This window comes from Alexandromys fortis, unplaced genomic scaffold, assembly GCF_014885135.2.
Source record: "Alexandromys fortis isolate MF-2015 unplaced genomic scaffold, M_Fortis_MF-2015_v1.1 scaffold_34, whole genome shotgun sequence".
Taxonomy (NCBI): Eukaryota; Metazoa; Chordata; class Mammalia; order Rodentia; family Cricetidae; genus Alexandromys; species Alexandromys fortis.
Window position 1 is genome coordinate 4,689,831 of NW_026067933.1, and position 26,886 is coordinate 4,716,716.

At 39.0% G+C, this 26,886-nt stretch overlaps 1 protein-coding gene and 1 non-coding gene across 2 annotated transcripts in view; both read right to left on the minus strand.

Moving 5' to 3' along the window:
* Positions 1-8,589: 8,589 nt before the first annotated feature.
* The window catches only part of Kcnd2 (potassium voltage-gated channel subfamily D member 2), a 484,782-nt gene continuing 466,485 nt past the window's right edge, over positions 8,590-26,886 (minus strand). Inside the window, exons 2-6 of the mRNA XM_050145894.1 lie at positions 26,233-26,395; positions 15,926-16,021; positions 15,141-15,233; positions 12,235-12,482; positions 8,590-11,198 (exon numbers count right to left, since the gene is read on the minus strand). Coding sequence (XP_050001851.1) covers positions 11,021-11,198; positions 12,235-12,482; positions 15,141-15,233; positions 15,926-16,021; positions 26,233-26,395 — 778 coding nt within the window. The 3' untranslated portion in view covers positions 8,590-11,020. The remainder of the gene's footprint in view (positions 11,199-12,234; positions 12,483-15,140; positions 15,234-15,925; positions 16,022-26,232; positions 26,396-26,886) is intronic.
* Positions 22,291-22,418, minus strand: LOC126503988 (small nucleolar RNA SNORA40). Its single transcript, XR_007592460.1, has one exon. It is a non-coding gene; the product is annotated as a small nucleolar RNA SNORA40 (small nucleolar RNA).

A 26,886-nucleotide genomic window follows, 5' to 3' on the forward strand; every position in this document is an offset into this window, starting at 1 on the left:
ATAAGAATGAGTGGACAAATCTCAGGAAAGGAAACACCGGGGCCCTTGTTTTTTTGGCGGGTACCATGCTGGTTGTGGCGACATGCCCCTGTGCCATAATGTACCCCTCCCCAATAAGACTGGGCAGCACTGGGAGTCAGAGAAGCCAGTTCCAGTTTCTGCTGTGAATCTTCAGAGCCTCTTCAGCTTCTTTTGAAGGTCCCCCCAGATGATTGGCATCGTTTTCATTTTTATTCAGAATGGTGAACATATAAATTTCTTCCCAGTAGATGCAGTCACCTCTCAGTAGGCCAAGTAGAGAGCGGTAAGAGTATGTATCAGTGACTGTCTCATGTCGTCATACGCAGCCACACAGGAGAGCCTTCACTGAAGTTCCCAAGAGAAAGCCAGCTTTGTCCTGTTTGTTTATTTTTTTTTTTCTGCTTATGTTCTGATTCATTGGTTGTCCTACTTTTTCTCAGACATTCCTCACTCTACTTCTCTTCAGGCCACACCACTTCTTCATTTCCTGGACTTAAATCATTGCTACAGACTTGAAGTGTGTTATTTTATATCCTGTCATCTTGAGAAAATACAAAACCCATCTATTTACCCCACCCCTAACCATGCAGTTTCTCCTTTAGCCCTTCAGAAGCTAGTTCATTTTTGACCCATGCTCAGAGCCAAGTGCTTCAGCAATGTTTTCTGCTCTTGCAGCTTTAGGTCTAGCTGTTTTTACTTTCGGTGCCTTGATCAGCGAAGCAATGCCCACTCAGACTCACCAACCTCTTTCCATACCGACTCTCCCGGCTTTTCAGCAGGCCAGTGAAGTAGCCCACTCCTCTCAGAAACTTTCCCTTGTACCTTGCCTCTGCCAGTCCTTCTGTACATCCTCACGCCACTGTACAGTCCTTTCTGGTTCACCCCCATGGATCCCTCTCTTACTCTGCACCTTATTCAATACATTTCGACTTAAGTTCCTCCTCTATGTTGCTGTTCCCACATAAATAACTTTCAGACTTTCTTCTGGGAAATGCACTGCTGTGTCAAACTTGTTTATTAAAATCAAGAAGAGATATTGTCTGGTTCCATTTTAGTCTTCCAATACAGAATTCAATGCTTTAAGCATGCTAATTTCAAAAGCTTGTTTGACAAAGTACATAGCACTTCTTGTCATTTCTGTTATTTTTCTCCCTCCTAGATGACCCACGAACATAGTCAAAACAGGATTCCTGATCATCTCAGCAAAGGACACTTTCCTCTGTCAGTCAGCTACCTAAGTCAGACATTGTCGACTTCCCTTGACATCTCTCGCATAGACACAAATCCTTACCCAGGATCCTTCACTTTGACACCAAACTGTCTTCCCAGTTACATAGTTCTCTCAGGTTCCACCTTAAATCAGCTGCACCTCACTTTGCGTCCGAGTTACTGTAATGATTTCCAAATTGGTCTCTTGGCTTCATCTGCCCTTTTCCTCCAACCTGCTCTTCGGCACAGAGCAAGTAGGCTGAATTCTTAAAAGCACAAATTGGATTATGTCATCCCTCATCTCAAAATCCTTCATGGTTTCGCATCAGACCAAGGACAAGCTCCAGTATTCTTAGGTGGGAAGGTCAGTACGTTCATCCATGCCAAGTATCCCATGCTTCGTCTGATCCATAGCCACAGCTTCCTTCAGTTACTGTGAATTAGCTGCCCAGTCTTTCTAGGAGGTTCCAAAGCTTAGAAACCCCTTTCCATTCTGCAGATTATCATTTTGTCTCTAGAGTATGCCTGGAAAGTTATCTCTCCCTGTTTGTATAATGTCCACTTCTTTTAGCCCCAATAATTTTTATCCTTTAAAGAAAGTTTTTATGAACTGGGGGTTTTAACTGCCGAGTCTCTCCCAATGCATTTCACAGTAACCGTGAATTTTCATTATGGCATTACTAATTGCGATGATATGTTATCTCTCTATTTTCCTAGACACAAATTTTACAGCGGCCTTGATAACAGCTGCCTCCTCGTTGTTTTATCTTAAGTGTCTAGAGGAGCATCTGTCTCAGTCGTCGGACTGATAAAGTGAATGAGTGAAATGTGGGTAAAAACTGCTTCCTGGTCATCTCTGTGGTGCAGCCACCACCAGTGTATGATTCTGACGCAAGTAGTCACAGAGGTTCCCGTTCTCTTTGCTCTTACGTGACTAAATCGAGAACTACAGGCTGCCCACAGCTTGAACAGCATTTCATTGTGGTTTTGCAACAGGAAAGTTTTTGTCTGGGAAGAGGATGGGCTTTGCTGTGGGAGTTTGCTCTGAATCTTCCCCTGAAGTGGCCTTGGATCAGTTATTTCACTATCACTCTTGTTTTGAAAATGACTTTTCTATTATCAGCTTACATGGTCATGACAGAGAAATAAAATAAAGAGAAAGGCTGGCATTGGTTGATAAACTAATAAATGTTAGTTGTTGTATTTCATTGAACAATCATATTGGCACTTATGAAAGAAAAAATACATAGGAAACAAGGATGACAAATTAGTGATTTATTTATTTGCCAAAACTTTGGCTGAAGTTATTAAATGTTTGACCCCCGACAACAGAAACGTAAAAGCCTTTAAAAGCTGTGGATGTTACGCATCTTCTAGACTGGTTCTTTACACTCTAGGGGTGAATGCAGACTCCAGGTCTGCAAAGAGGTTGCCGAGTGGAACATTTCTGTTTCAGCTCTCATGTGCCTTTCCCAGTAGGCTCATTCTCATTTACATGTTAGGTAGGCCTCCATTTCCATTTTATTATTGATGTGAACATTCTACTTGCTTTTATTTTTCCCAGGATGTACCTTACTGTATATATAGATTATTCCAATTACTTGGGATCCAAAACAACAACAGAATATGGATACTACCAAAAGGAGAATTGTGGTGTAATTCTGCTCCTGGCATCTCCAATACACATCTCACTTACAAAGAACATGGATAAAATGATTGCTACACAGTGTGATTTTCAATAGTGTACTCTTAGTCTTGTGTTGAAGTATCATATAATGATACCTAAGAGGGGAAGAGTTCATTATTTTTAGATACTTTCTTGAAATTTGCTTGATTTATTTTTCAGACATTGTGCTGTTTATGGAGGAAACTTACATACCTTTCTTGAACTGTACTTCACACTGATATTTAGGCTACAAGCCAAATGATCATTGAAGGGACGTTGTCTTCTTTATCCGGATGTGTTCTAAGTCCTCCTTGAAGTACCATATACAGCAATTAATTGGGAAAGGTCAATGATTGTGGGTTTTACATGGCTGTGACCCTTGTAAATGAATAAGTACAAAGAACTTTACTTAGCCAGGTTAGAAGCTCATAGATTTATTTAGGGATGAAAGACTGATATTTTGATGTGTCCTTTAATTGCATAGTTCTGAAAGAGAAGTTCAGATTTTACAAACTCACTCAGATAAACTTAACTTAAATTTATTTATTTATTTACTTATTTTATTGAGCTATACATTTTTCTCTGCCCTCCCACCTCTCCCCTTCCTGCCTTTCTCCTCCCATTCAGCCTTCTCCCATGGTCCCCATGCTCCCAATTTACTCAGGAGATCTTGTCTTTTTCGACTTCCCACGTAGATTAGATTCATGTCTGTCTCTCTTAGGCTCCTCTTTGTTGTCTAGGTTCTCTGGGATTGTGATTTGTAGGCTGGTTTTCTTTGCTTTATGTTTAAAAACCATTTATGAATGAGTACATATTATAATTGTCTTTCTGGATCTGGATTACCTCACTCAATGTGATTTAACTTAAATTTAAAACAAATAAATCTAAGAGGCCGATTACATTTTAAGAAGAAAGTTACTTTTTTTTAAATACAAAGGTAAAATTGTCGGTTCAATAAACAATGGTGATTCTCTTTTTCATATGTGTCTGTTCAAATCACTGCCACCTTAGCTCTTCTGTGTAGTGGTTGGTGTAGGTTTCAGGCTCCCAGGCATTTCAGCTTCAGAGAAAAGACAGCAGTGCTCAGTAATTCTACTGACGCTACTATACATAGCTTCCCTAGAGCAGTTACGAAGCCTAGTGTTGTAGAATATTATTTCAAGGTGCATTGCTTTTGTTTATGCTGCAGTTGTTTAAGTCTGTGAAGTTGTAATTCTTTTCCTGTTTAAAACACCTGCTGGTGAAGGGTCAATATTGGGACAGGAGAAAGGATGGACGGGGCTGGCAGGCAAAAACTATAAATAGAAGGGAAATCCGGAAGAGGGGAGGAAGCAGGAGAACAAGGAAAGAAGAATGACAGGCATTGGGAAAAGAGAAAGAATATGACAAAATATATTGTGCTAAAAAAGTTAAAATAGCAAAAAGAACTAGTCTCAAGAGAAGAGAAAACCATACAACAATTTTTGGACCTTCATTTGTATTTAAACTTTGAAAGCAGTTCAGAAGAACTAACAATGTTTAATCAGAATCAGAGTCACTGATTTTTGGTCTGGATCTCAGTCTCCAACTTGAGCTCATTGTACTCTTCTATGTTCGTTAAAAATTTAGCTGTCAAACTATAATTAGAGGAAATTGGTAATGGAAGGAATGTAGTGAATTAATTTTCATCACTCTTACAAAATTAGCAAGTCTATATCTAATCATAAATAATTGCATCAACTACACCCTCAGAATTTTTGCCAATTAATATAATACAGTATAATATAAAGTGCACTTATGTTAGGGTTTACTTGTTCCATAATCCTAGTGTGGAAAATCATCCAGAAGGGATATTTTTCCTTTTGAAGGCAAGTTTGAGAAGTCATATCTTTATAAATTTCAAAAATGTCATAAAACTAATATTCTCACATCAAATTTATATAATTTGTTATCTGGATTGAACAACAATAAGCTGCAAGTGACATGTGTTCTCACATGCATGTTTTTTGAATGTTAACTACACCTTAAACTTTCATGTCAAAGAAGTTTTGGGCAAAATACAATAAATAATAAATTTACCATCTGAGTGGTAGAAAGGGAAAGGGTGAGAAGGAGGATGAAGAGAAATTATTATTGGGCTAGTGATAGTTTTGAGCATAAAACAAGAAAACGATGAAGCCAAAAGGAGAAGTTTTATGGAAAGTAGTTACCTCCCAAGCACCGTTTAAAAAGGTCCATTAAATTTCCTACAGTTCCCTGTAAATCAAATGACAGTGTTTACACTTTATTGAAGCTTTTTATTTTATTAGGAACAAATAAAATTTTTGGATTTCTTCGTGAAGATGGAAGCAACCAGGGGCATTTTAACTTCACCATATTTATTTAGAATGCTGAGGGATGCGGTCTTCTTGCCCATCAGGATCTCTTAGTACCTAATTTTGCACGTGGAGGTACTAAATACTAGTAGGCTCTTCGTAGACATTGAAAATGAAACTTTCTGCAAGACTTTAAGAAGTTAGCAAAGGTACTGAAGTGGAAAAATCAAGATTATTTATATAATTGTGGAATATTTGTATTCTGTTACCTCGAGCCTCCAGGACATAGACTGGGAGAAGTAGGTACCACAGGCTGTGACTGCATACTTGGTCAGCAACTTAGAAAGTTTGGCCTGTTTTACTTCAAAATGAAAGCAAGGTGATCCAACACAGTCTTCTCCATCCCCACTTACACACACAGTGGGTGCACTGTCATGAGTGTTCTGCAAAAATTTTTGCTCTCTAGAACAGTAATATATTTCATTGCTACTTTTCATTTTATTTTAATTCAATAAAAGTGAACCCAGAAACATTTCTTAGCACCACACTTTTTTTGGGGGGGGAGGTAAAGAACATTCTGGATTGAGAAAAAGGGAAGAGAAATGGATGGTCTCTCTTTGATTGGAAGAAGCGATGACATCACAATATTTCTCCACAATAGAACCATTTCACAGAAAGACGTGTTTTTAAATGTTATCATTTTAAACTAAGAAAGTCTAGACTTGCTCTTTCTCAGTTTTGACATTTTTTTTCTGCAGTTACCTGGTATGTTCGCACATTGTTTTCACATCTTTGTGGTTATTAAAGCTCATCATTATTTGGTGCTGTGAATCTTCTTTAAAAGCCGTATACTAAAAGGAGCATATTAGTATATCCATGATTTGTGCCATGATTTCTTACCAGGTTGACCAAGGATAAAAATATTGTAGGATTAGCTTGAGTCTTACATAACAGTGTCAAGTATATAATATTTTATTATATATATATACATATACATATATTCTGATATAAAATCTTTCATCTCTCTGAGAAGGTGTTTTAGTAGGGAAATCTGACCAATTGTTGAGCCCAGTTCAAAGTTCTTTCAACTTCAAATCTTACATGTCTTTTCTGTAGTTCTCAGAATTCATTTCTTACTGTGTTGTTTTGGGTTCTACTCTCTGCTGTGTGTGTTGTCAGAGATTCTCAGAATTTCTGAGAATAATTTCTGAAAACAGATAATACATTTAAGATGCCTTTCGGTGTTATAGTTTATACCCCAACAAAGCAATCGAATGAATGAAATCAAATGCTAAAAGTACTGGCTCCTCAACTAAAACTGAACCAAAGGATGCATTTTTACTAGCATTTAGCACCGGTCAACACCCCTCCTCTTGTCTACCAGTGTTCATCCAAATCTGTGTCTGCCTCTTTTGCTCTACTGATGCCATGAGCTCAGACGGCTCTTCCCGTGCTTTGGAGTGGCCGTAGATGATCTAGAATCATCTTTTTGTTGTTGTTGTTGTTGAGTTCCTAGATAGAAGCTTCTTTTTAGATCTCCTTCCTACCAGGCCATACATTTCTGTATGATGAATTATGTAAACTATTTTGAGGTATGGTGTGATGATTCTCAGCAGTACAATTACCCTTGGAGAAAATCCAATTCTAATAATTTCTTTTCATGGTCTCTGAAACTATAATATGAAATGTGGAGGAGAAGTTTCAAGGAAAGAGTATTTTTCTTTGTCCCAAATATCAAACCACGGTAGCGAGTTCTTCCGTTGTTTTGAATTTGTTTCATTTTTCTGGGTTTTCTCTGAATAAGAAGACCCTACGTGTTGGCCTTTTGCCCTACACAGAGAAGATTTCATTAGCATGGTGGAATGATTTGAGACAGCACTGTAAGACCACTATCTACACATGGTGCTTTTTAGAGAAATGTCCTCGGGAGATGAGGTCAAGTCGGTCTTGAGCAAGGCAGACCTTTGCAGTACTGGCTATGAATAGCAGGGAAACACAGACTGCTTCCACCCACTGATACTATGTAATTCCTTGCGGAGATGTGACCTACCTTTTACCCTCTTTTGTTGAAAATAGATATTTTTATACAATACATTCTGATGTAGTTCTCCTCCCTATGCCCCCCCCCCAGTTCTTGCATAGCATTCTACCTCTTTTATGTCTCTCATTAGAAAACAAATAGGAATCTAAGGGATAACAATAAGATAAGATAAAACAAACAAACAAAAACATTAAGAAGCGAATAACCCAAGAAATGGCACACGAAACAGATATAGACCCAGAAAAAGACTTGTTTCCTATTGTTCACACATTCAGGAATCCCATAAAAGCACAAAGCCAGAAGCCATAATACATAAGCAAAACCTGTAGGATGAAATAAAATAAAAATAAAAAATATAAATGAAACAAAAGCTAAAAAAAAATGTCCTGACATGACATTATGGGACAAAGTAACACCAACAATGCTATTGAGTTCTATTTATTATTGGATATTTCTTTCTTTCTTTCCCTCTTTCTTCCTTCCTTCCTTCCTTCCTTCCTTCCTTCCTTCCTTCCTTCCTTCCTTCCTTCCTTCCAGTAAACAGACAAGCATTAAAAAGTGTGGGCTAATTTCATGGGAAAATCTTTGCTAGAAATTTAATGATTACAAACAAGTTGCTGTTTAAATTATTAATTGCTTAGAAATAAAACATAATGACTTGATAAAAATTACGCTCCTAAATGCAGCTAGCTGAGATAGAAGTAGTTTAAATTTTTATTTTATTTTTTTAAATGGCTGTATTGAAAATTCTGTTGAGGTTCGCACAGTGTAATAACTATCCTTAGACCCATGAGTTAACAAAGCAAACACTGCAATAACTCTTTAGGGAAGATGCATGTCTGCCCTACGAGACCCAGAGGACTCGTGTTTGATAGCAAGAACTGATTTTATTCTTTTGAGCAATGTTGCTGGCAGACATGAGTATAACTCCCCAGAGGTGATTTCCAAGCTATTGCTGAGACTGAAGGTAAGGAAAGAGAGGTGCAGTGAACCCTTCAAATCCAAGACTGATGCCTGGAGAGCTCACAGGCCATCATAGAAAATATCTAACAAGAATATGGATTCTGTATACCCAAAATGATAATATACAGAAAGAGTGAAAATTAGTCTCTGTACTAAATGGCTTGCCTACTTTCCTTCTAAAAATTCATTAAAATTGACGTTCTTCCCTATCAAGCCTCTTTCTGGTGTCCTACTGTTGAAGAAAAGCTTAACCAGTTTAGAACACGGTGAACTCCTGAGTTCTTTTAGTCTGCGTGAGCACAGAGACCTCTCAGGTTTACACTGAGTGCGACACATCTTTTGTGAAGGAATTAAATCTAAGAAAAAAGGGTCACAGGCAACCAGGTTGTCCTGTTCAAGCATGCACGTGTTTTATTTAAGTATTCTCCAAAAGTCTATTTTTCCAGCATAATGCAGATATTATGCTATCCTTTGAAATAAGATATATGAATTTCAAACAAAATTGTCAAAAAACAATGACCTTAGTTACTCCATATGATACACAGAAATAATTACATTTCACTTACAATACAGGTGCACTTATCACAGTCATCAATAGTCATTCACCACCAACACAGTATATTTTTAAATCACCTAAAACATCAAAAAGTTTTTTTAATTTCTTTTCTGTGAAAATCTGCGGAAATCAAATATTTGTGATAAATGACAATTCAAAAGAGGAAGAATAATTATCAACCAAAATATGCTAAGTGTATTTCATTTTTTTTGTACTATTAAGAACATGAAAATAGAGCTTCTTATTGGGAATCAAATGATGTTAAGTGTTCCTGATTGTATTTTTCTTAGTCTATACTTTAAAAGGCTTTTCAACAATTGCCATCAAAGAAGTTTCACTATATATTTGCTCTAGAAGCACAAAGTGACAAGAGGCAGGTGTTAATAGAATCGTTAGTATTCACGCGCAGGAAGGTTAGTAACTTTTTAAAAGACGCACTAGGAATAAAGCCAGGTCTTCCCGAGAGAAAGTTGAGTTCCCCTCCCTGACATTCAGCTGTTTAGGAAGATCGACTGTGTGCCTAGCCCTGTTCTAGAAGCTATTCTACAAACGAGACTCAATCATTTCTGGCTTTATCTGAAAATAGTTGGATTAATTCCTTTTTATAGTAAATTGTGATAAGCATTGATATCAAACCTCTATGGTAGAGGAGTAATTATTAACTCTTTCCATGAATAGAAACTAAGCTTTCGTTCTTACAGTGGTGGCTTGAAATAAACAAAACTTTTCATGACATTAAACTTTTTTTACACTGTCACGTGCAGACGTGTCTCGGATATTTAAGGGTGAAAAGATAGCAAGACTTTTCACTAATGTACAAAGTGGTCAGCTTCACATCTTCACACTTCTGTCCTGATTTTGCAGAGAACTTTGTGCCTTGTGATACACAGGATCGTTTGAGATAAGTTGTTGCTTTCTTGGGTGGCTTCAGGAGCCTGCTCTCATTAGATATTGCTACATAAAGCACTTCAGTTTGCCTCTGTATATCAGTTGTTCTCAAATGTATTTAAGATCTGGATCAAAATAAACAATACACTGAGACAGATGCTGAGATCATCGGTCTTGTGATTTTTAGTCCCATTTAAGTCCTCTCACGAAATACATATAGATGTTTCCAGGGTCTGTGTTTTCCACAAATAGTTTTTCATGTCAACTCCCTTACTCTAGTTTCTGTCAAGGGGATTAATGGCAGACTACTTCTAATAACCAGTTGGGAAATATAAACATAGGAAACTTTTTTTATTTTACTACAGTAAATACTAATCCTGTCATTAATGGGTAAACCCAGTAGAAAGACACTAGAAAGATCCAGGAACAGATAAATGCACTGGGTCACTGGAATACAGATGACCAAAGAATACTACCAAAAAAACATTTAGGACACAGTAGTTTTGGATTAAAAAGTCACCTAAAGCCTGGCCACACCAGAAGCTTTTCTATGAACGTGGCTCTTACTGTATCTATGACTATATGGAGAGTCCAAAAAAAAATCCTGATTCCTGATACAACAGATATAGAATGAGTTATTGCAGTTTAACAATGACTAGGTGCAAGGTTAAACAATAATTAATACTGAACTATCCAAACACTTTAGATTTACTAGTGTGCATCCCCATGAGAAAGACTGCAGTACTAAAAGGAGTTTATGTGCACAGCCCATCATGGAACATGGACAATCAGCTCATTGTAAGTGCACAGAGAGTTCCCCTTTCTACAGGTATAGTTTATCATGCCTATTCTGAAGACAACATAAGGAAACTGAGATCACTGCTCCAAAGAATTCTAGCATGCATTAGGATGGTTTCCTTCAGTCCATACAAATGGATCGTATGAGTTTTTTCATCTATAATAATCTTTGCCAGAGCCAATGTTCATGGTTTTAACAGGAAAAATTTTTATCAAAATGTTTTCCATATTTTTTTTGTTTTGCATTCAACTGGAACATTATGTTCAAAGATTCATTTTGTTCGTTTTATTAAAAAAGAGTTCTGATCATAAGAAGCATCAACAGATGGTGTTCCATTGTGCTCATTCCCAAAGTCAAAGGACCACAGAGTCTTCCTCTGTGAGCAGGTCGAACTCTGTCTCGAAATGCCCTTTGTTCTTCCGATTCATATCCTCAACTTCGAAAGCTTTATTTTTTTCCACTTCCAAACTTCTTGGTTTACTGTCTTAATCTTAAAAAGAATGGGTTATTATTTCTTCTTTCTTCTACTTTTGATTCTTTTCATAGTTAGGGTTCAAATTCTCTTAGACCTGTGACAATTGTCTTACAAAGCAGACACCCTGACAATATTTCCTCCCGAGTACTCTGGAGACTCTGGCCTGTCGTCACCTTCTGGCGTGGTTACTGGAGGTGTTGGGATGCTTATTATTGCTGTGGTCACGTAAGGTTGTTCACAGTTTAGTTTAACGCATTCTTCCATTTTGGCATTTAAGCTGGATCGGCTGATGAGGGAGAAAAGTAGGTTTGAACAGGTAAGCTATTTAAATTTTTTTTCCTTGTAATTGAAGAATATCTACTTTACTACTAGTAAATAGCATTTAAAATACATAAGCAATACCATATTTGAAACAATTTTTACATATATTATCTTAAATGTTAGTACAGTAACATGATTTATATTCCTAAAATCATGCTCAACTTAGTTCAATCAATTGTTTCTCAAAGTATATTCTATACAAATATAAAAAGGAGCTCAGATAAGAACTATATGTCTGAGATAAACAAAGTGAAATAGTATTTTCTCGGGGGGGGGGTGTGTGTGTGAAGTCTTTGAGAGGCTTAAGGTGCCAGCATGGAATGTCATTTCATAGAGATTTTATAACATTTCTGGCCACAAAATCTTATAGACAGTGTTTTGCTGCAATGCACAGTTCCTTGAAAGTAATCCACTTAATGATGGTTTTATAAGACCCTCAACATAACAGCTCTAAGTATCTAAAACTTGAAGTTTTCTCCAAATAATAGTCTTATCACTTGTAGAAAGTGAGACAACTTCCCATGTCACAAACTTTCCGTGAGGACAAGGAGGAGGGAGGAGCAGGGAGTCTGATGTTTGGTGTCTCCCCGGTCACTCTGGACTTTATGTATTGAGACAGGGTCTTCTGCTGACTCAGCAACTCCAATTAGTCTAGCTACCCAACTTGTCCCCAGGATTGCCTGTCTCTGCCTACCAAGTGATGGGATTATATGCCCCTGCAATGTATGCCCGCCTTTGATGTGGATTCCAGGGGATTTGAACTCAAGTCCTTAGGTTTCCATGGCAATCAGTTTATCCAAGAAGCTATCCCTCTCCCTCCTAAGGCAACTCTTGACCCTTACTGAATGCTTTCTTTGTTTGGTCAGTTTTGCCTCTCTTGTTTTCTAGGAACTAGGACTTAGAGGACATTATCAGTTGTAGCATGATTGCAGCAGACACGCTCTAGGAACCAGGACAGGCATTTATATCATAAGCCCAGATTACAGGTCAAACCCTGGTACCTGTTGGATAGCGGGGTTCTCTCCACACATCGGATCTGAATTGTGCTGAGCTCCTGCACACTGCCTCTATGACTTCCGGACACGTTGGCATTAGGAATGCGGAAAGTTTTTTTGTGTCGCCGGGAGCAGCAAGTGCTGGTGATTCCTTGTTGTGAAGACATAGAGGGGCTGTGACTTGAAGGACGGTTAACTGTGGCAACTTCCATACAGCTTTCTTCAAAGACTTGCTCATCCACAAACTCATGGTTCTGTGCAAGAGTGGGATGAAAATGCAGAGAAATGATTTTTTCTAATGGAAAAGAGATTAAATATCACCATTTAAAAATTGGTTAGACTTGATCCAATAGTAATAGGACTGTCCAAAAGACTAAAATATCAAAGTAAAAATTCCTCTAGGGAAATTTTTTCGTGGAGAAAAGTCTTTCTAGCTAGATGTAAAGGCTGACATGAGCAAGCTGATTCAATGTTTATTTATAGGCCAACATTTATTTTTTTCAAATATCATTTGTTAACTTAAACATAAAATCAGGATATCATAAACTTATAAAAACCTTTTAAATGAATATAAATAATATTCATAAGTATTTATAAACTCCTAGTGGCTTTATTATGCAGACTAAACTTATAAAAAGAGACATCTGCAAGAGAATGTCTTAAGTCAGATTGCCTGTCACATATTAGCAAATACCTTCATGTGTTACAGAAACATTTCCAATTAGGCAGTGAGAAACCTCAGGCAGTCCTGTTCCTTTTGATGCTAGCCTAAGATTCTCAAAGTGCAGACAGCTACTATTTATTAGTAAAGAATGTAACATATGTGTGTATCTCACAAGAGATTAGCTCTAAGCTTTGGTGGTCTTTCCTTACCCCTATTCATGACCCTTTCTATTTTCCTCATTCCACACTCAGGACAGACGGTGAGGTGCATCATCTCCCATACCATGTCTTACAGACCACATACAAATTTTAATTTAAAAATATGGAAGAATTACCTCCTGCAACGCCTACATACGAATTTTGCCTCAGAAATGTTAGAGCAAACATTCTTTAGCTTGAATTACTGGGGAATGACTTCAATTACTATTTTATCTCTCTCTGTGTAGAAATAGCCTTATAATGAAAGGCTTTGCACATTTTAGATTTCACTTAACCATCCCTCATCCTAAAATGTTAGTAGAACAATTGAAGCAAGTCATAGTCTAATGGGAAATAGATTGTTTTAGTTATTCATTTTGTCATTTCTTTGCTGACAGTAGCATTTTGAAGTACACAGAATTCAACATTCTACTGTTCAGAGCGCAGAGAACAATGATTTGGTGACCGAATTTCATGTTGCCTTTTGTTGCACAAAGGATTTATGATCTGTGTTCTTCTCTTCCGGTGCATGCACAGCAGCACACATGATAACAGTTGCAGCACACAGCAGTTGGACTTATCTCGTCTGGAGTGGAATCAGAGAAGCTGCTTGCCTTCTGGTTGCTCTCTATTTTTCTGCATAGCTCAAACTAGACTGTATTTCTTGGCATTGAAGACATTTTTTTTAGACATACCTTTCAGTGATAAAATAGTGGCAAAGACAAAAGAGTGACACATAAATCTATTTTTACTCTATCACCCCACTTTCCAAGTGTTCTCCGATTACATTAGAAGTGCATGTATGGCTTTATTTAAAATTTAAATATAGTCATGTATCTTCCCTGGTTAAATCTCTCAATTTTCCACTTCTCATGAGATGATCATCACAGTGCAGGACTGGGCCACCATCTTTCCCGCACCTCCTAGTGTCCTTTTGACTCTTTCTCTGCCTCCTCTCCCATTTGTCTGCTCTCTTTCTACACTTAGTTATCCTCTTGTAGGGGCGAAGCCAAGCCTTTCATGGTTGAGCCATCTCTCCACCTCTCACATTGTCTTCTGCTATCATCATGTCTTTGACTAACTCCAAATTCATCTGCGTCTCTCAACCTCCCAAAGAACCGATAGGCACCCAGGAAGGCTTTCTTGAGTCTGCCTACTCTTGGCTCCTCATTGCTTCACATTTTGCCCCTTCCGATGCTTAAACTGCTTACTGTCCTTCCCCAGCACATCCATCTTTCCTGATTTGTCTTATCAGTGGGGGCTACATGGTGGTGGAGTTCACAGTGCTTTCATAATGTCTTTGATCTGGTTCACTATTGGATACAGAATAGGCAAGTGATATATATTTGCTTAATGTCTATCTGGATAAACAGACTGATGAGAGACATGTTAGAATTTAAACTATTTATACTGTATCACTGGTGAGTGAGCTGACCTGATTCATAAATGATAAATACTTCGTTCTGTTCCATGGTCACAGACTGTGATACACATGGACACCTTTGCTGTGGGAGAATCTTCACCAACAATAAGGAAGCCAGGAGACAGAGACTTCTCTTTATCTAGGGATACTCTAGATTATCATTTTATTGTACTAAAGATATAATTTTTAAATATCTATCTCTAGTCATTATACTTGTGAATAAAAGAAATATGTGCTTTCTCATACTTTCTCTCCTTGTCATTTTTGTGACAGCTTTGATAGCTTCTTTATTTAGATATAAGGACACTTGAACTTTTATTAGTTTTCCTCTTTAAATAGTTTTACAAACACATATGGTATTGGAAGATATCTTTCGCTCTTTATTCATCTGGTATCTTGGATGGGACTTAATGCAGCCAGTCACTTAAGGCCAAGCATCTATAATAACTATAACAATTTCCAAGTTGAATTGTAACTAAGTAATTTCAATTACTGCGGAATTGTCTGTACCCTTGCTTTTAGCATACGTTTGGGAAATGCAGAGGATCTCTGCTTGGAGACATCATGTTTGCACAGGTGAGCAACATTGCAGTCAGGGTGCAAGGCCGCAGTTCCGCTGTCTCCTTACCGTGGTTTTCTCCAGGCAGTGAAGCAGGTGGTGGTGCTGGGTCTCGAAACTGGATCCGGATTTGCTAACGAAGGCTGGTTCGTCCTCTGAAGACTGCAACACAAGGAAGACACGGAACTGCCTTTTAATTTGGAAGTGAGGAGAATCTGGGCTCCCCATGGGTGCAGAGAGTTCCAGCCTGCTTTCTGAGTCTAGCTGGCAACACTTACTCATTAAAAATAGACAAGTGTATAATTAAGTCTGGGTAATCAGCAGGTTCATTTCCATTTTGTCTTTTAAGACTGCACCTTCTTGAAGCAAAAATGGAACTCCGTATTAGAGTATTATCGAGTTTATCAGGAGTTTGCCAAGTTCTGCTGTGACCATATGGCCTTTGTAATACTTGCTGAATGATGTTCTCTCTTCAATGGAAGTAGAGAAATATATCATGTCTCACCCCAGAATCCTATCAAAGTGTACTTTTAANTGAAATAAAATGAAGAACTTGAATGAATGAGAAGTTTTTACAGTGTCCATTTCACAGTGGACAGGATGTCAGTGGACAACGCAGAGCTGGGATTCCTTAGTGAAAACAGAAATCATGACCAGTGGAAGTATGTCCTAGCACAGGCTCTAAGCTCTTATAGGCAACTACAATGTACAGTGGAGAGTTATAAAAATGTCATTCTGTGTTTCACTAGTCATGGTCATAATCATCCACAATAAAATCATATGGTTAAGTGGAGCTGAATCACGACCATGCTGATGAGCCCATGGTTACAGCCAAGTGAAGGGTTTGACTGTACCTGCAGCTGGTTGCTGAGTAGCCCGTTCCGCTTGCTCTGCATATAGGCATTTGCACTTCCACTTTTGGCTGCCCGGATCCTGGCCAGTCTTGCTTTCTACAGGAGAAGAAAATCAAAGATCCTGTGAACACTGATGAATTCTGTTTATAAGTCAGAGAATGAACTCTTTGAAAAGAAGTTATTCTTTATGGTGGTGGTGGTGGTGGTGGTGGTGGTGGTGGTGTGTGTGTGTGTGTGTGTGTGTGTGTGTGATGTGTGTAGTGTAACATCACAGCTCACATGTGTGGCGGTCAGAGCACAGCTCTGACAGAGATCTCATGCTGGTTTCTGAGTTTTAGACTCAGGTCTTGGGATGCCAAGCCTTTACTCAGTGAGCCCTGGTGGTTGCCCGCAGGATTGCATCCTGTGCAATTCTACGAACAACAGACATATTTTCAAAGCAAACCTGCTTCCCAGCTGTAAGTATTCAAGCCGTCCTCCCAGTTTTGAGTGTTTTCTTATTAACTGTCGTGGAGATATCTGAACTTATGCAGTCCAGAATTAGGATTCAACTTTATAGTAAGATCAAATTATTTTGTTATTCTTTCAATTTTTTTTTTTCGGGAGCGAAATAACAGTATCACTTGACTTATACTTACTCCAATCTGCGTAATGTGATGAAGTGGAAACCACAGGCCCAGCAAAGCCGCTGTCAACTCTTGTTCATGTCACTTGTTTCTTATTGAAAACTCAGTGACTTGTTTCCAGGAATGAGCTGAGACTTCCCCTCCCTCCTTCTCTACCATGTTCTTCTTTCCATCTCTACTCCCTCCTTCCTTTCTTGTTTGTTTCTCTTTCTTTCTCTCTTATCCTTCCTTCCCATTCTCCCCATTCTTCCCTCCTTCTCTCCCTTTCTTTCTTCTCTTTCTCTCTTTACCCCTCTCCTTTGCTCCCTATCTTTCTCTAAATTCACTATTCTCCAGTACTGAGAAAATTGATTGTCTCATTTACAGCTATGCTATGAAATTGATCAATGGAGAGCCCAGGCTGAGTAACACAACATGTGATCTTAACATCCTTGAATTTGGGCAATTTGATGTTGGCACAGCTTTGTTCATTGATATATTCACTTGATTTCAATTTTACTTGTGAATCTGTTGAGATAAAGTATGTAATGAGTCTAATCAAATGGATTTAAAAACTCCTAAACTTTCAAAGCATTTCCCATAGACTGTTCTCGTGTCTGGAGAATTTCATATGATTATCCAGTTGGTCACAGTTCCAACTGTGAGCTTGTCAGTGCAGCATTTTTTACCACGACAACCGGTGGCAAGCTTTCCAATCTCTGCCACATGGCTACCTTCTGACTATCGTAGAGGAAGCCTGGTTTCTCACCATGGACAGCACATTCTGGGGACCACACCTTATGACTAGAGGGTAACAAGCGTATGCAACAAAACAAGGGGGTGACTTGGTCAAGAAGTTTCTTACAAACTTACTCTAAGAAGTCCACTCTTCCTTTTATAAATAATCCATAATCACACTACCTCAAGGTCTCAAGGTCTAGAATTCTGTTTAGTGTAAAAATTCAAAAGGTGTTTCCATTCTAAAAGTAGAACAAACATGTATGCCATGAAAAAAAATTGCTAATATCACAAAGACACACACAAGGCAAGTAGTCTGACTCTTGGCCATTCTCCCTTTACACTCTGTAGCCAGGGGCTGGTGTATGTCCTGTCAGAAGCTAAGTACATGCATGTACATATCTTAATGCAGCTGGGAGGACATGAAATTAAGTAGTTTATTTAATTTCTACTCCGGGGAACTTCATCTAGGAACATACACAAAGATGACTATAAATTTCATGGCTGTATGATATGCCACTGTTCCAATAAAGTATGCTTTATTTAGTCAACTATTGACTAAATATTGGTTTCTTAGGTACTGAGAATTGAAGCCAGGGTTTTATGCATGTGGGGCAAGTGCTCTAGTGCTGATTTATATCCCTGGTCTTTTCTGTTGGTTTTTTAAATTTTAATTTGACAGGGATTATACAGGGGGTGAAGTGTGGAGGGAGGAATTAGAGGGAAATAATATATTATTATGTTTAATACCCTGAGGCTGAAATTATAGGTGGTTTTGAATCACTTTATTGGAATGGTAGGAGCTGAATTCTAGTCCTCTGGAAAAGGTGCAAATACTCTTAACTGCTGATCCAACTTTTCAGTCACTGTGTTTTATTTAATACTTTGAAGAAAGGGTTTTTCTAAGTGGTAGAGGCTAGCACTGAACTGGTCTCACTTCAGGCCCCTGAGAAGCTCGGAGCACAGCTATGTTTTAGCACAATTAACTTGTATTTGCTGTTGTTTTGAGACAGGCTCTTATGAAACTAAGGTTGGCCTTGAATATACTAAATAGCTGATGCTGGCTGTTGGAAGGCCTTGCTTGCTGGCCAGAGGTTTCAGGCTATCACAGCCTGGCAACTTTTTTCCAAAAGCTTGACAACATGGAGACTGATGTGGGATGTCCTTCTGTATGCTGTGAATATGTTTTATTACCATTACTTAATAAAGAAGCTGATTTGACCAATAGAACCTGGTGGGAAATCCAAGCAAAGATAAAGGGAAAAGGAAGGCAGAGACTTAGAGATGCCAGCAGCTGCCAGAGAAGCAAGATGTGAGGCAAGATGCCATAAGACTCGTGGTGAAATATAGACTAATAGAAATGGGTTAATTCAAGTTGTAAGAGCTAGTTTATAATAAGTCTGAACTAATAGGCTAAATAGTTTGTAATTAATATAAACCTCTGAGTGTTTATTTGGGAACTGTTTGGCAGGAGAAAAAAAAAATTCAGTTACAGGAGACTTCCTCCCTCCCCTGCAGAAACTTCCTGATCTCCTTCTGCTATTATCTGGATAGTGGCCCTGGACCTTGAGAGCTGACCTTATCTAAATGCTGTCTCTAAGCCAGCAGCCTGGTTTATCTTTAGCTTGACCCTTGACACAGATTCCTGCTAGAGGACTTATGTTATGAGCTCTGCTGTAGAACCCTACGGCCATATACGAAGCCTTGGAATAGGAGAGTGCCACTTAATACAAATTAGGTTTTTGTCCCCAGGCTCCCCAATCCTATATATTTTTTATTCTCTGGAATAAAGTTGAGCTGATTGACTAAGTCTGTCTCCAGGCTGGCTGTCTCTGTTGCACTCACAGCCCTCCAAACCCTATTCCCTATTTCTGCTCCCTCCACGCTCATGGACCAGTGCAGTCAATGACCTGGAGGAAGAAGCAGAGCCACAGCTGGCCCAGGATGGTCATTGAATTCCTAAACCTCCTTCCTCCACTTCTCAAGTTCTGGAGTCGCAGGCATGCTTGTCAATCAAAAATTTAAAGTGGACTTTGACATAGCAAGCAAGGCTGCTTCCTTTGAGCATTGTGGTGACAAACTTCAGAATGCAGACATGCTTTCGTTTGGGAGGGGAGACATACACAGAGACACAGAGAGAGACAGTGAGAGACAGATAGAGAGAAAGTGTGAGAGAAACAGAGAGACACATACACAGAGACACATACAGAGAGAGAAACAGAGACAGACAGACAGACACACACACAGAGAAAGAGAGAGAGAGAGCAAGCTTTGGCAGGTTTTATGGACTTTTCATTTCATCTGCTTCTTTGAGAGGGGTGTTGAGCTGTCTCAAACACCATCTATCAGCATGGCTTAGGTTCTCCTCTTTCTTCCTTCACCCTTGTGCTTTGTGTGTGCTGGTTCCATTTTAAAATAATGTACTGAATCAAGATCGTTTTTGAACATAATGGGAACAACTGACAAATTTCACTTTTGTTGTCAGTATAATGCTTAGATCACTGAGAATATTTCATCAGTCCTGGGGAATTAGAAGTTGGACGGTAGGAAGAAAACCTTTGCCTTCAAAAGCTGTGCGTCAGGGCTAGGTTTTCAGACCAAACTCCACAAAATAATGGCACTGACAAGCGTGCAGGGAAATGGCTTAGAATTGCCCCAATCAATGGCTAAGAAGCTGTTTACCTATTGATTTCTAGAAAGTGCATATGGTGATTTCAATCCCTTCAGCTGCTCAGACATTCATTCCTTATTTGATCCACCACCTGTCTTCTGTTCTTCTGCTTCACACCCTCCCGTCTCCATCCCCTGCATTTCTTTTCTTCTTCCCTCTTGTTCTCCCCACTCCATTTCCTCCACCCCTACTGTCTTGTATATTGCATGTCCTACATCACAGTCACCTCTCTCACCCATTCTCTAAGCATTAGGCAGCAATGTTGAGTAATGCTGACTTTTTTCTTTGGAACATGTACCATAAACAAAACTGCTGTCCATCACAAAAGAATGATATATCTTTTATCACATAATAAGAAATTTATAAATGCTAGTTGTGGCAGGAGGGGCCGCTTGTTGGTTCCTGGCCACCCAGCTAGCTTAGACCCAAAATAATCACATAGAAACTGTATTAATTAAATCACTGCTTGCCCCATTAGCTTTTTATTGGCTAACTCTTATATTAATTTAGCCCATTTCTATTAATCTGTATATCGCCACATAGCTGTGCTTTACAGGGGAAAGTTCCCATTGTCTATCTCTGGCAGCACCATGGCTTCTCTCTGACTCTGCCCTTTTTTTCTCCCAGCATTCAGCCTAGCTTTCCCCGCCTAGTTCTGTTCTCCCCTGCTGTAGGCTCAAAGCAGTTCTTTACTAATTAACCAATAAAAGCAACACATAGACAGGAGGACCTCCCACATCAGCTAATAGCAACCACTAATGCATAAAGAGTCTTAACCTTCTGTAAGAAAGTGAGGAGAAGGGAGAGTTGGCGGGCTGACCAACCCTGCAGCTACCCAGGCTGCAAATCAAGGTTATTTGTTGGCCCACCCTAATATCCACCCCATTTGTGATCAGCTAGAGTATGTGAAGAGACTGGTCTTGCAGATCCAAAGCTGCAGGATTTCCACAACACAAGGCAACAGCAGGATAAACAGGAGGAGCTCCAGTGAGGACGCAGCATCAATAGGGTAGCAGAAACTAGAAGACTGGAACCAGATCAATGACTCTTTGCAATGGACAGTTGCAAGTAAAGATATATGAACAAAAGGGTTTGCTGCATGGCTCACTATGTTACACTACAGCTTCCATGACAAGATTCCCTCCCCCTTTTTACTTTTCTTTTTTCCCCCCTCTCTTAAAATATTCTTTGTTGCAAGGGCAGAAAGCAGATACAGAAGGATGGGAAATGAATGGGACAGAGATGTATGATGTGAAAGACAGAAAGAGTAAATGAAAAGAGAGTTAAAAATTTTTGTTTTAAAGACAGAACATCCATTTGTACTAAGCCATGTACTGTATCAGTAAAAGAACCACCTGTTCATTTGTCTTAATTTCATCCACAACTTTTCTTTCAGTTTGCTGTACTACTGTGAGTTAATTGGCTTCATGCATCCCGTGGAGTACCATACCAAATACCTGTTGAATCCTAGCCTTTACCATCTGTGATTATAGCTTTGGTTCAAGCAGGTAATTGCAAGAGATTGCTTTACAAAGTTGCTTCAGGAACTCGCTTTTCATGTGGCCTACACAGTCTGACAGTCATAGCAATGCTGGCTGTGTAATGAGAGGTTAAGAGAGAGCAGTCCCTTCAATCCCCTACTTGTGCCCTGGAGAAAATAGCAGCTTCTTGCAGTAGCAAAGTACCAGCAGTCAGAATGCAAATTAGGATGAGGTTTTAGTAAATGTGTTGAACCATGGTGTTACTGAATCAAAAAAAATATTTTCAATACTTTGGGAAAATAGAGATATCCCTGGCAGTCTAGTGATTGAAAGAATGTCTCTCATCTTACTCACCCGAGACAATTCATCAGGGAATATTGCCCCCCCCCCCCCCCACATTCCCTGCCTAAACCAGGTGGTCCAGACAACACATCACAGTTTGTTTTTTCCATTCACTGCTCAAATGTTCCACGTGGATTTAGTACACCAAGCATTGTCCGTTCTGAAGGTCTGAAAGAGTTTATTGGATTATTTCCATCTGCTAAGGAAAATAGCTGCCCCAGAAATGAGTCAAGCCAAAGCCATGCAAGATGCGAGTGGAAGAGAGCATCTTAGACCGTGTGCTATTCCCAGTTCTAACGTGTGGGTAATCCCAGAGAGGGAGCCTTGGCAGGCACAGTGCTGGGATTTGGCTCAGTGGAATGAATGAGTGAAACGAACAGTGAGCAAGAGGACTCACAGCTAGCAGAGGCACACAGGGAGCTATGTGATAGGACATCAGAGGCAAAGTCATTTATATATATATATATTATATATGTTAATATTTAATATATATGGATATTCAGATTATTTTCTTTCTTTTTTTCTTTATATATTCCTTCTTGTATGTATCAAAACTCATATTGAACAATGAGTTCTGGGTTGTAAAAGAGGATTTATTTTTGCATCTGTCTAACCTGCCTTTGTCCACCAGCTGAACAAAAACATATACAAGTGCTGTTTTTTTTAAATATTTATTTATTTACTGTGTATACAATATTCTGTCTGTGTATATGTCTGCAGGCCAGAAGAGGGCACCAGACCTCATTACAGATGGTTCTGAAGCACCATGTGGTTGCTGGGAATTGAACTCAGAACCTTTGGAAGAGCAGGCAATGCTCTTAACCACTGAGCCATCTCTCCAGCCCTGGATATTCAGATTTTATATATTTGAATAATGCTAAAGTTTTCTGGTCTTGGAATTAAACCAATAGGTGTGTGATCACATGAAAGACCTCTGTAAAACTGAAATAATGATGCAACCTTTGCAAGAGATGATGAATACAATGACACGTTAAAATCCTCCATAGTAGAAACCCTGGATGGAGAGAGTTGTTTTGGTATTATCAGATTATCATTATTGTGTGGTAAATTCATGTTAGCTTTGAACAGGCATATGACTATGTAGTCTCATTCATATTTCCAAACAGGATAACTCCTTGCTCCAAAATATCACCCTTATGATCTAGTATTCTACCAGTTAAGATTTACTTCTGGCAAATAAACTCTATTTAATATGCTGACTTTTCAATGACTGAATGAAAAATAAATCCAATAAGGTGCCATTGCCAGTAGTTGGGGTAGAACAGGGTACCACAGTTGGTGCCTGTCTTCACTCCCAGGTTGGTAACTGAGTTAAGACTATCAAGGGTTGAGAAGAATGGAGTAAACGATGCATTTGCTTTGAAGGTGGGAGTGTGTAGGAAACAGGACTCGGTATGCGGAAGGGCCTAGAAGGGAAATCCCCTGACAGTACTGGCAGTAAATCCCTCACACACATGCAATGTATGTTTCCTTCCTTGTTGAAGGTTGGAGCCAGCCACAGACCCAAACACAGAAAACAACAATTTCATAATACTATTTTAATTGGTCCATTTGAGTGTTGCTGTTATTGAATTGTTCCCGAGTGGACTGCTTGCTTGACTGAATTATTGGTTATTTTTCCCCACCTGTGATATCTGCTCACCGGCGATCCAGACACAGATTAATATAAATCATCTTAATCTAATGGAAATATAGTCTGTTCTGTTTCCAGTCTCTCAAGATAGAAAGTAGGAAACAGTCCTTGGTAACTTATTTTATTTAATATACACGTTTGTCCTGAGATTATGCTTAGTTTATGGGATGCAGGCTTTTTACTGCGCATACTATATTAGGTTATTCTATCTGGCTATTTCTCTAGTAGTCACATGCAGAATTCATTACACAGTGGCAGAAGTTTAGAATATAAACAATAGTTTGAAAATGCCGAAAACACATTCATGAAGTACACTTGTCAATTATTGTGCCTTATAATATCACATCTATTTAGCTTTGGCCTTCAAATTTATTAAGGTATAAATACTTGCAAGCATTTTCCTCACTTTGTAACTGGTCCCATCATGAAGTTTCAACATGCTTGTCAATGCTTTATAGCATGAGTAAAGTATCACCTCTCACAAGGTAACTCTTGAGTGAATGGCCATGGGCTTGAGTAGGTACAGGCAGGGCATATTCTGCAGAGAACACATTTATATCATCTATCATCAGAGCAGGCTTTCTTTGAACTTGTTTAGCCTTAGAACGGCTTGCTTTAAGGAAACCCTAATATTAAAAAGATATTCTCATTTTTTTGTTGTTATACATGATATTCTTTGAAGAATAAAAACAACCCACAGCTATTTGTGCTGCTGATTGTTTGAAAGTAGTTTTTATACTAACAGAAGGCCTAGAATGGAGACAGGTAAATGGTCGGAGTTAAGCTCTTGGGAGGATGATTGCTATTTCAGACAGTGTCTGTGAGTGCCCTGGAGAGGGGTTTTGCTGTGTGCCTAGAGCCACTCGAAAGTCCCTTGTAGAGGTGCCTGGAACCAGTCCTCAGAGCTCTGCTCCAGATGTGTCTTGCAAGGGATGGGAACGGCAGAGAGTGCCTGTTCATCTTGCTCCTTTCCTCCCTTCTTTCTCTTTCTTAACATTTCCAGTCTAGGGGATTATTAGAAATCCACATAAATATTGTCTGAATTATTTATTGCTGCTCTGGATAATAATTTAAAGCTAGCAATTTGTTCACCAGTGGGAGAGGAACTCCTTAAAGCGAGCAGCTCTAATGTTGGCCAAACAGAAGGGAAAATGCTCTCTGACCTTGTACATGAATGAGGCCTCTGCAGAATGTGCCTGTCCCTATAAGGAATCACTGAAATTATCCAAGGGTTCCCTTTTGAGGGTTTATACTTCACTGGTACTACACATTGCTGACCACCATGTTTAAACTCCATTAGGAGACCAGTCAGAAAACCAGCAGTTCATTAAATTGCTGGTGATGTCTTGCAGGTGTACTGAATTATCCAGGTTGTGCACCAAATGAAATGTAGTTATGAATGGAGTTTGGGCATTTTAAAGTCGATGCTTTCTGGAAAGGGGAAAAATGCAGTGGCCATGCAGAGTACTGGAAATGTAGCATTGTAAGTTACAGAGAAAGTCCAAGGAAGATTTTCAAAGTGATTTCTAAGCAGCAGGGACTCTATCAAGATGACTCTTTTGATGTAGAACGAGGAAGGCATATGCACTACCACTCACCCAGTTTTTCTGAGAAGCAGGCAATGCCAGTGTTAAGTGTTTTATTAAACTTAGTTTTCCAAATCAGATTTTCGTGGTCTTACCAATCAGTCTCAAGATGGCTCCAAGAGAAGGGGACTATCAATGGGCACCAAACTACACCTCAGATGTTCTTCTCTACTGATTCAGGAAGTAGAGAATAACTAATTTATGCCCTTCCCCCTTGCTCAGACTGGCATACACTTAATTTTTTGGTCTTCAACTTTTTAGTTACATGATCTTATAATGGCTTGATTCCTAGAAACTTTAGAATTCCCACCCATTAAATGGGCAGAATGATGGCAACCAAATCCTAGAGTTTGGTGAAGACTACATAAATGATGATTTGAATATTACACCATTTCCTGGCTCATAGGGAGTCATCAGTAAACATTGAATGTTGCTAATTATAAGTTATTATAAGTTAACTATAAGCTTACACAGATGTATATACTTCTGTGAATCGTCATAGTCTTCTTGTTTCCCCACTTTACACACAAGCATATACTGGGTTTATTTTTAGAGGGATGAAGTGCTTTGAGTAAAGTTCAGAGGTACAGAAAAAAACTATTAGGAAAACAACAGCAACAAACCAAAGAACAACAACTCAGGTCCAAACGCTCAGGATTTTCCCAATTCCTGTCTCAAATGAGTGAAAGAGCTGCGATACACATCCTGGTTCCCATTCACAGCCCTCTCTTATTTGGAACCTGTCTGATCTCTGCTGGATAAGGACTAAATGAATTAGATCTAGAAATCATATTTCAATAATAATTCTTAACCATATGCATCCGAATAAACTGTTATTAGGTCTGTTCACAATTACCCCCCTACCTCCTGCCCCATCACAGCCATTCTCTGCCCACTGCTAATCTAAAAGGGGCTGTGTGACCAACTTTGGCTAAAGCAGCAGACGTGCTAGGGTCTGGGGCTACTTCATGAAAGCCCATAGGAGGCAGAGTGCGATTCATCATGTCCTTGACTGTAGCGGTGCAGTGCATAGGGAGTTTCCATTTCTAGACTGATAACGGACCAGTAGCATGGTCTTGATCTATATCCACTCTCACTAGTGAAAACACAATACCTTGTTTTAAGCCTCTGAGATGGTAGATTTTTTTTATCATTAATCTATTACTGAATGAACAATGAGGATTTTAAAGAAGATCATCACTGCTTGCTTTCATGGAGTTCAAAGCCTACCTTCTGCGCCCTTCGTTTGTCCGCTCGTTGGTTTTGGTGGTAGATCCGACTGAAGTTGGACACGATCACAGGCACAGGTAACGCAATGACCAGCACTCCACTCAGAGAGCAGATGGAACCAAATATCTTCCCTGCTATGGTTTTCGGCACCATGTCGCCATACCTGGGTCAGAGGAAAAATAATTGACTTAAGACACGGGCAACAGTTCTTTCTGTTACAAACAGTTCTCTTCCTTTTAGCTTTAGGTCAAATGATTCTTGGGAATCATCTTTATTTCTACTTCATGACTACAATATGCAAGGTGTCAAGCTAGTAAGTGAGAAATTATGAATATAGACTTGCAAAAATTACCCTTCAACCTTGTAGAAAATGATGATAACATTTCAAAACCCCTCAGACTAGCAAGTATTTAAAGCCTGATGATGTCATGATAGTTCTTCAATTTGACTTTTATATAATGTGGCACAGTTTTTTTTTTACATTTATTAATAGTCAATATTTCTAGGCTGGAATTTATAGTCTAGATGGCACACTTTTCCACTTAATTGTTTTCAGAACTGGATGGGTGATGACATTTAAGCAGGAAATGTAGGACAGTATATCACATGTCTTTCGTTTGCTCCAATCATTGTGAAAACAATCCTTGAAAGATT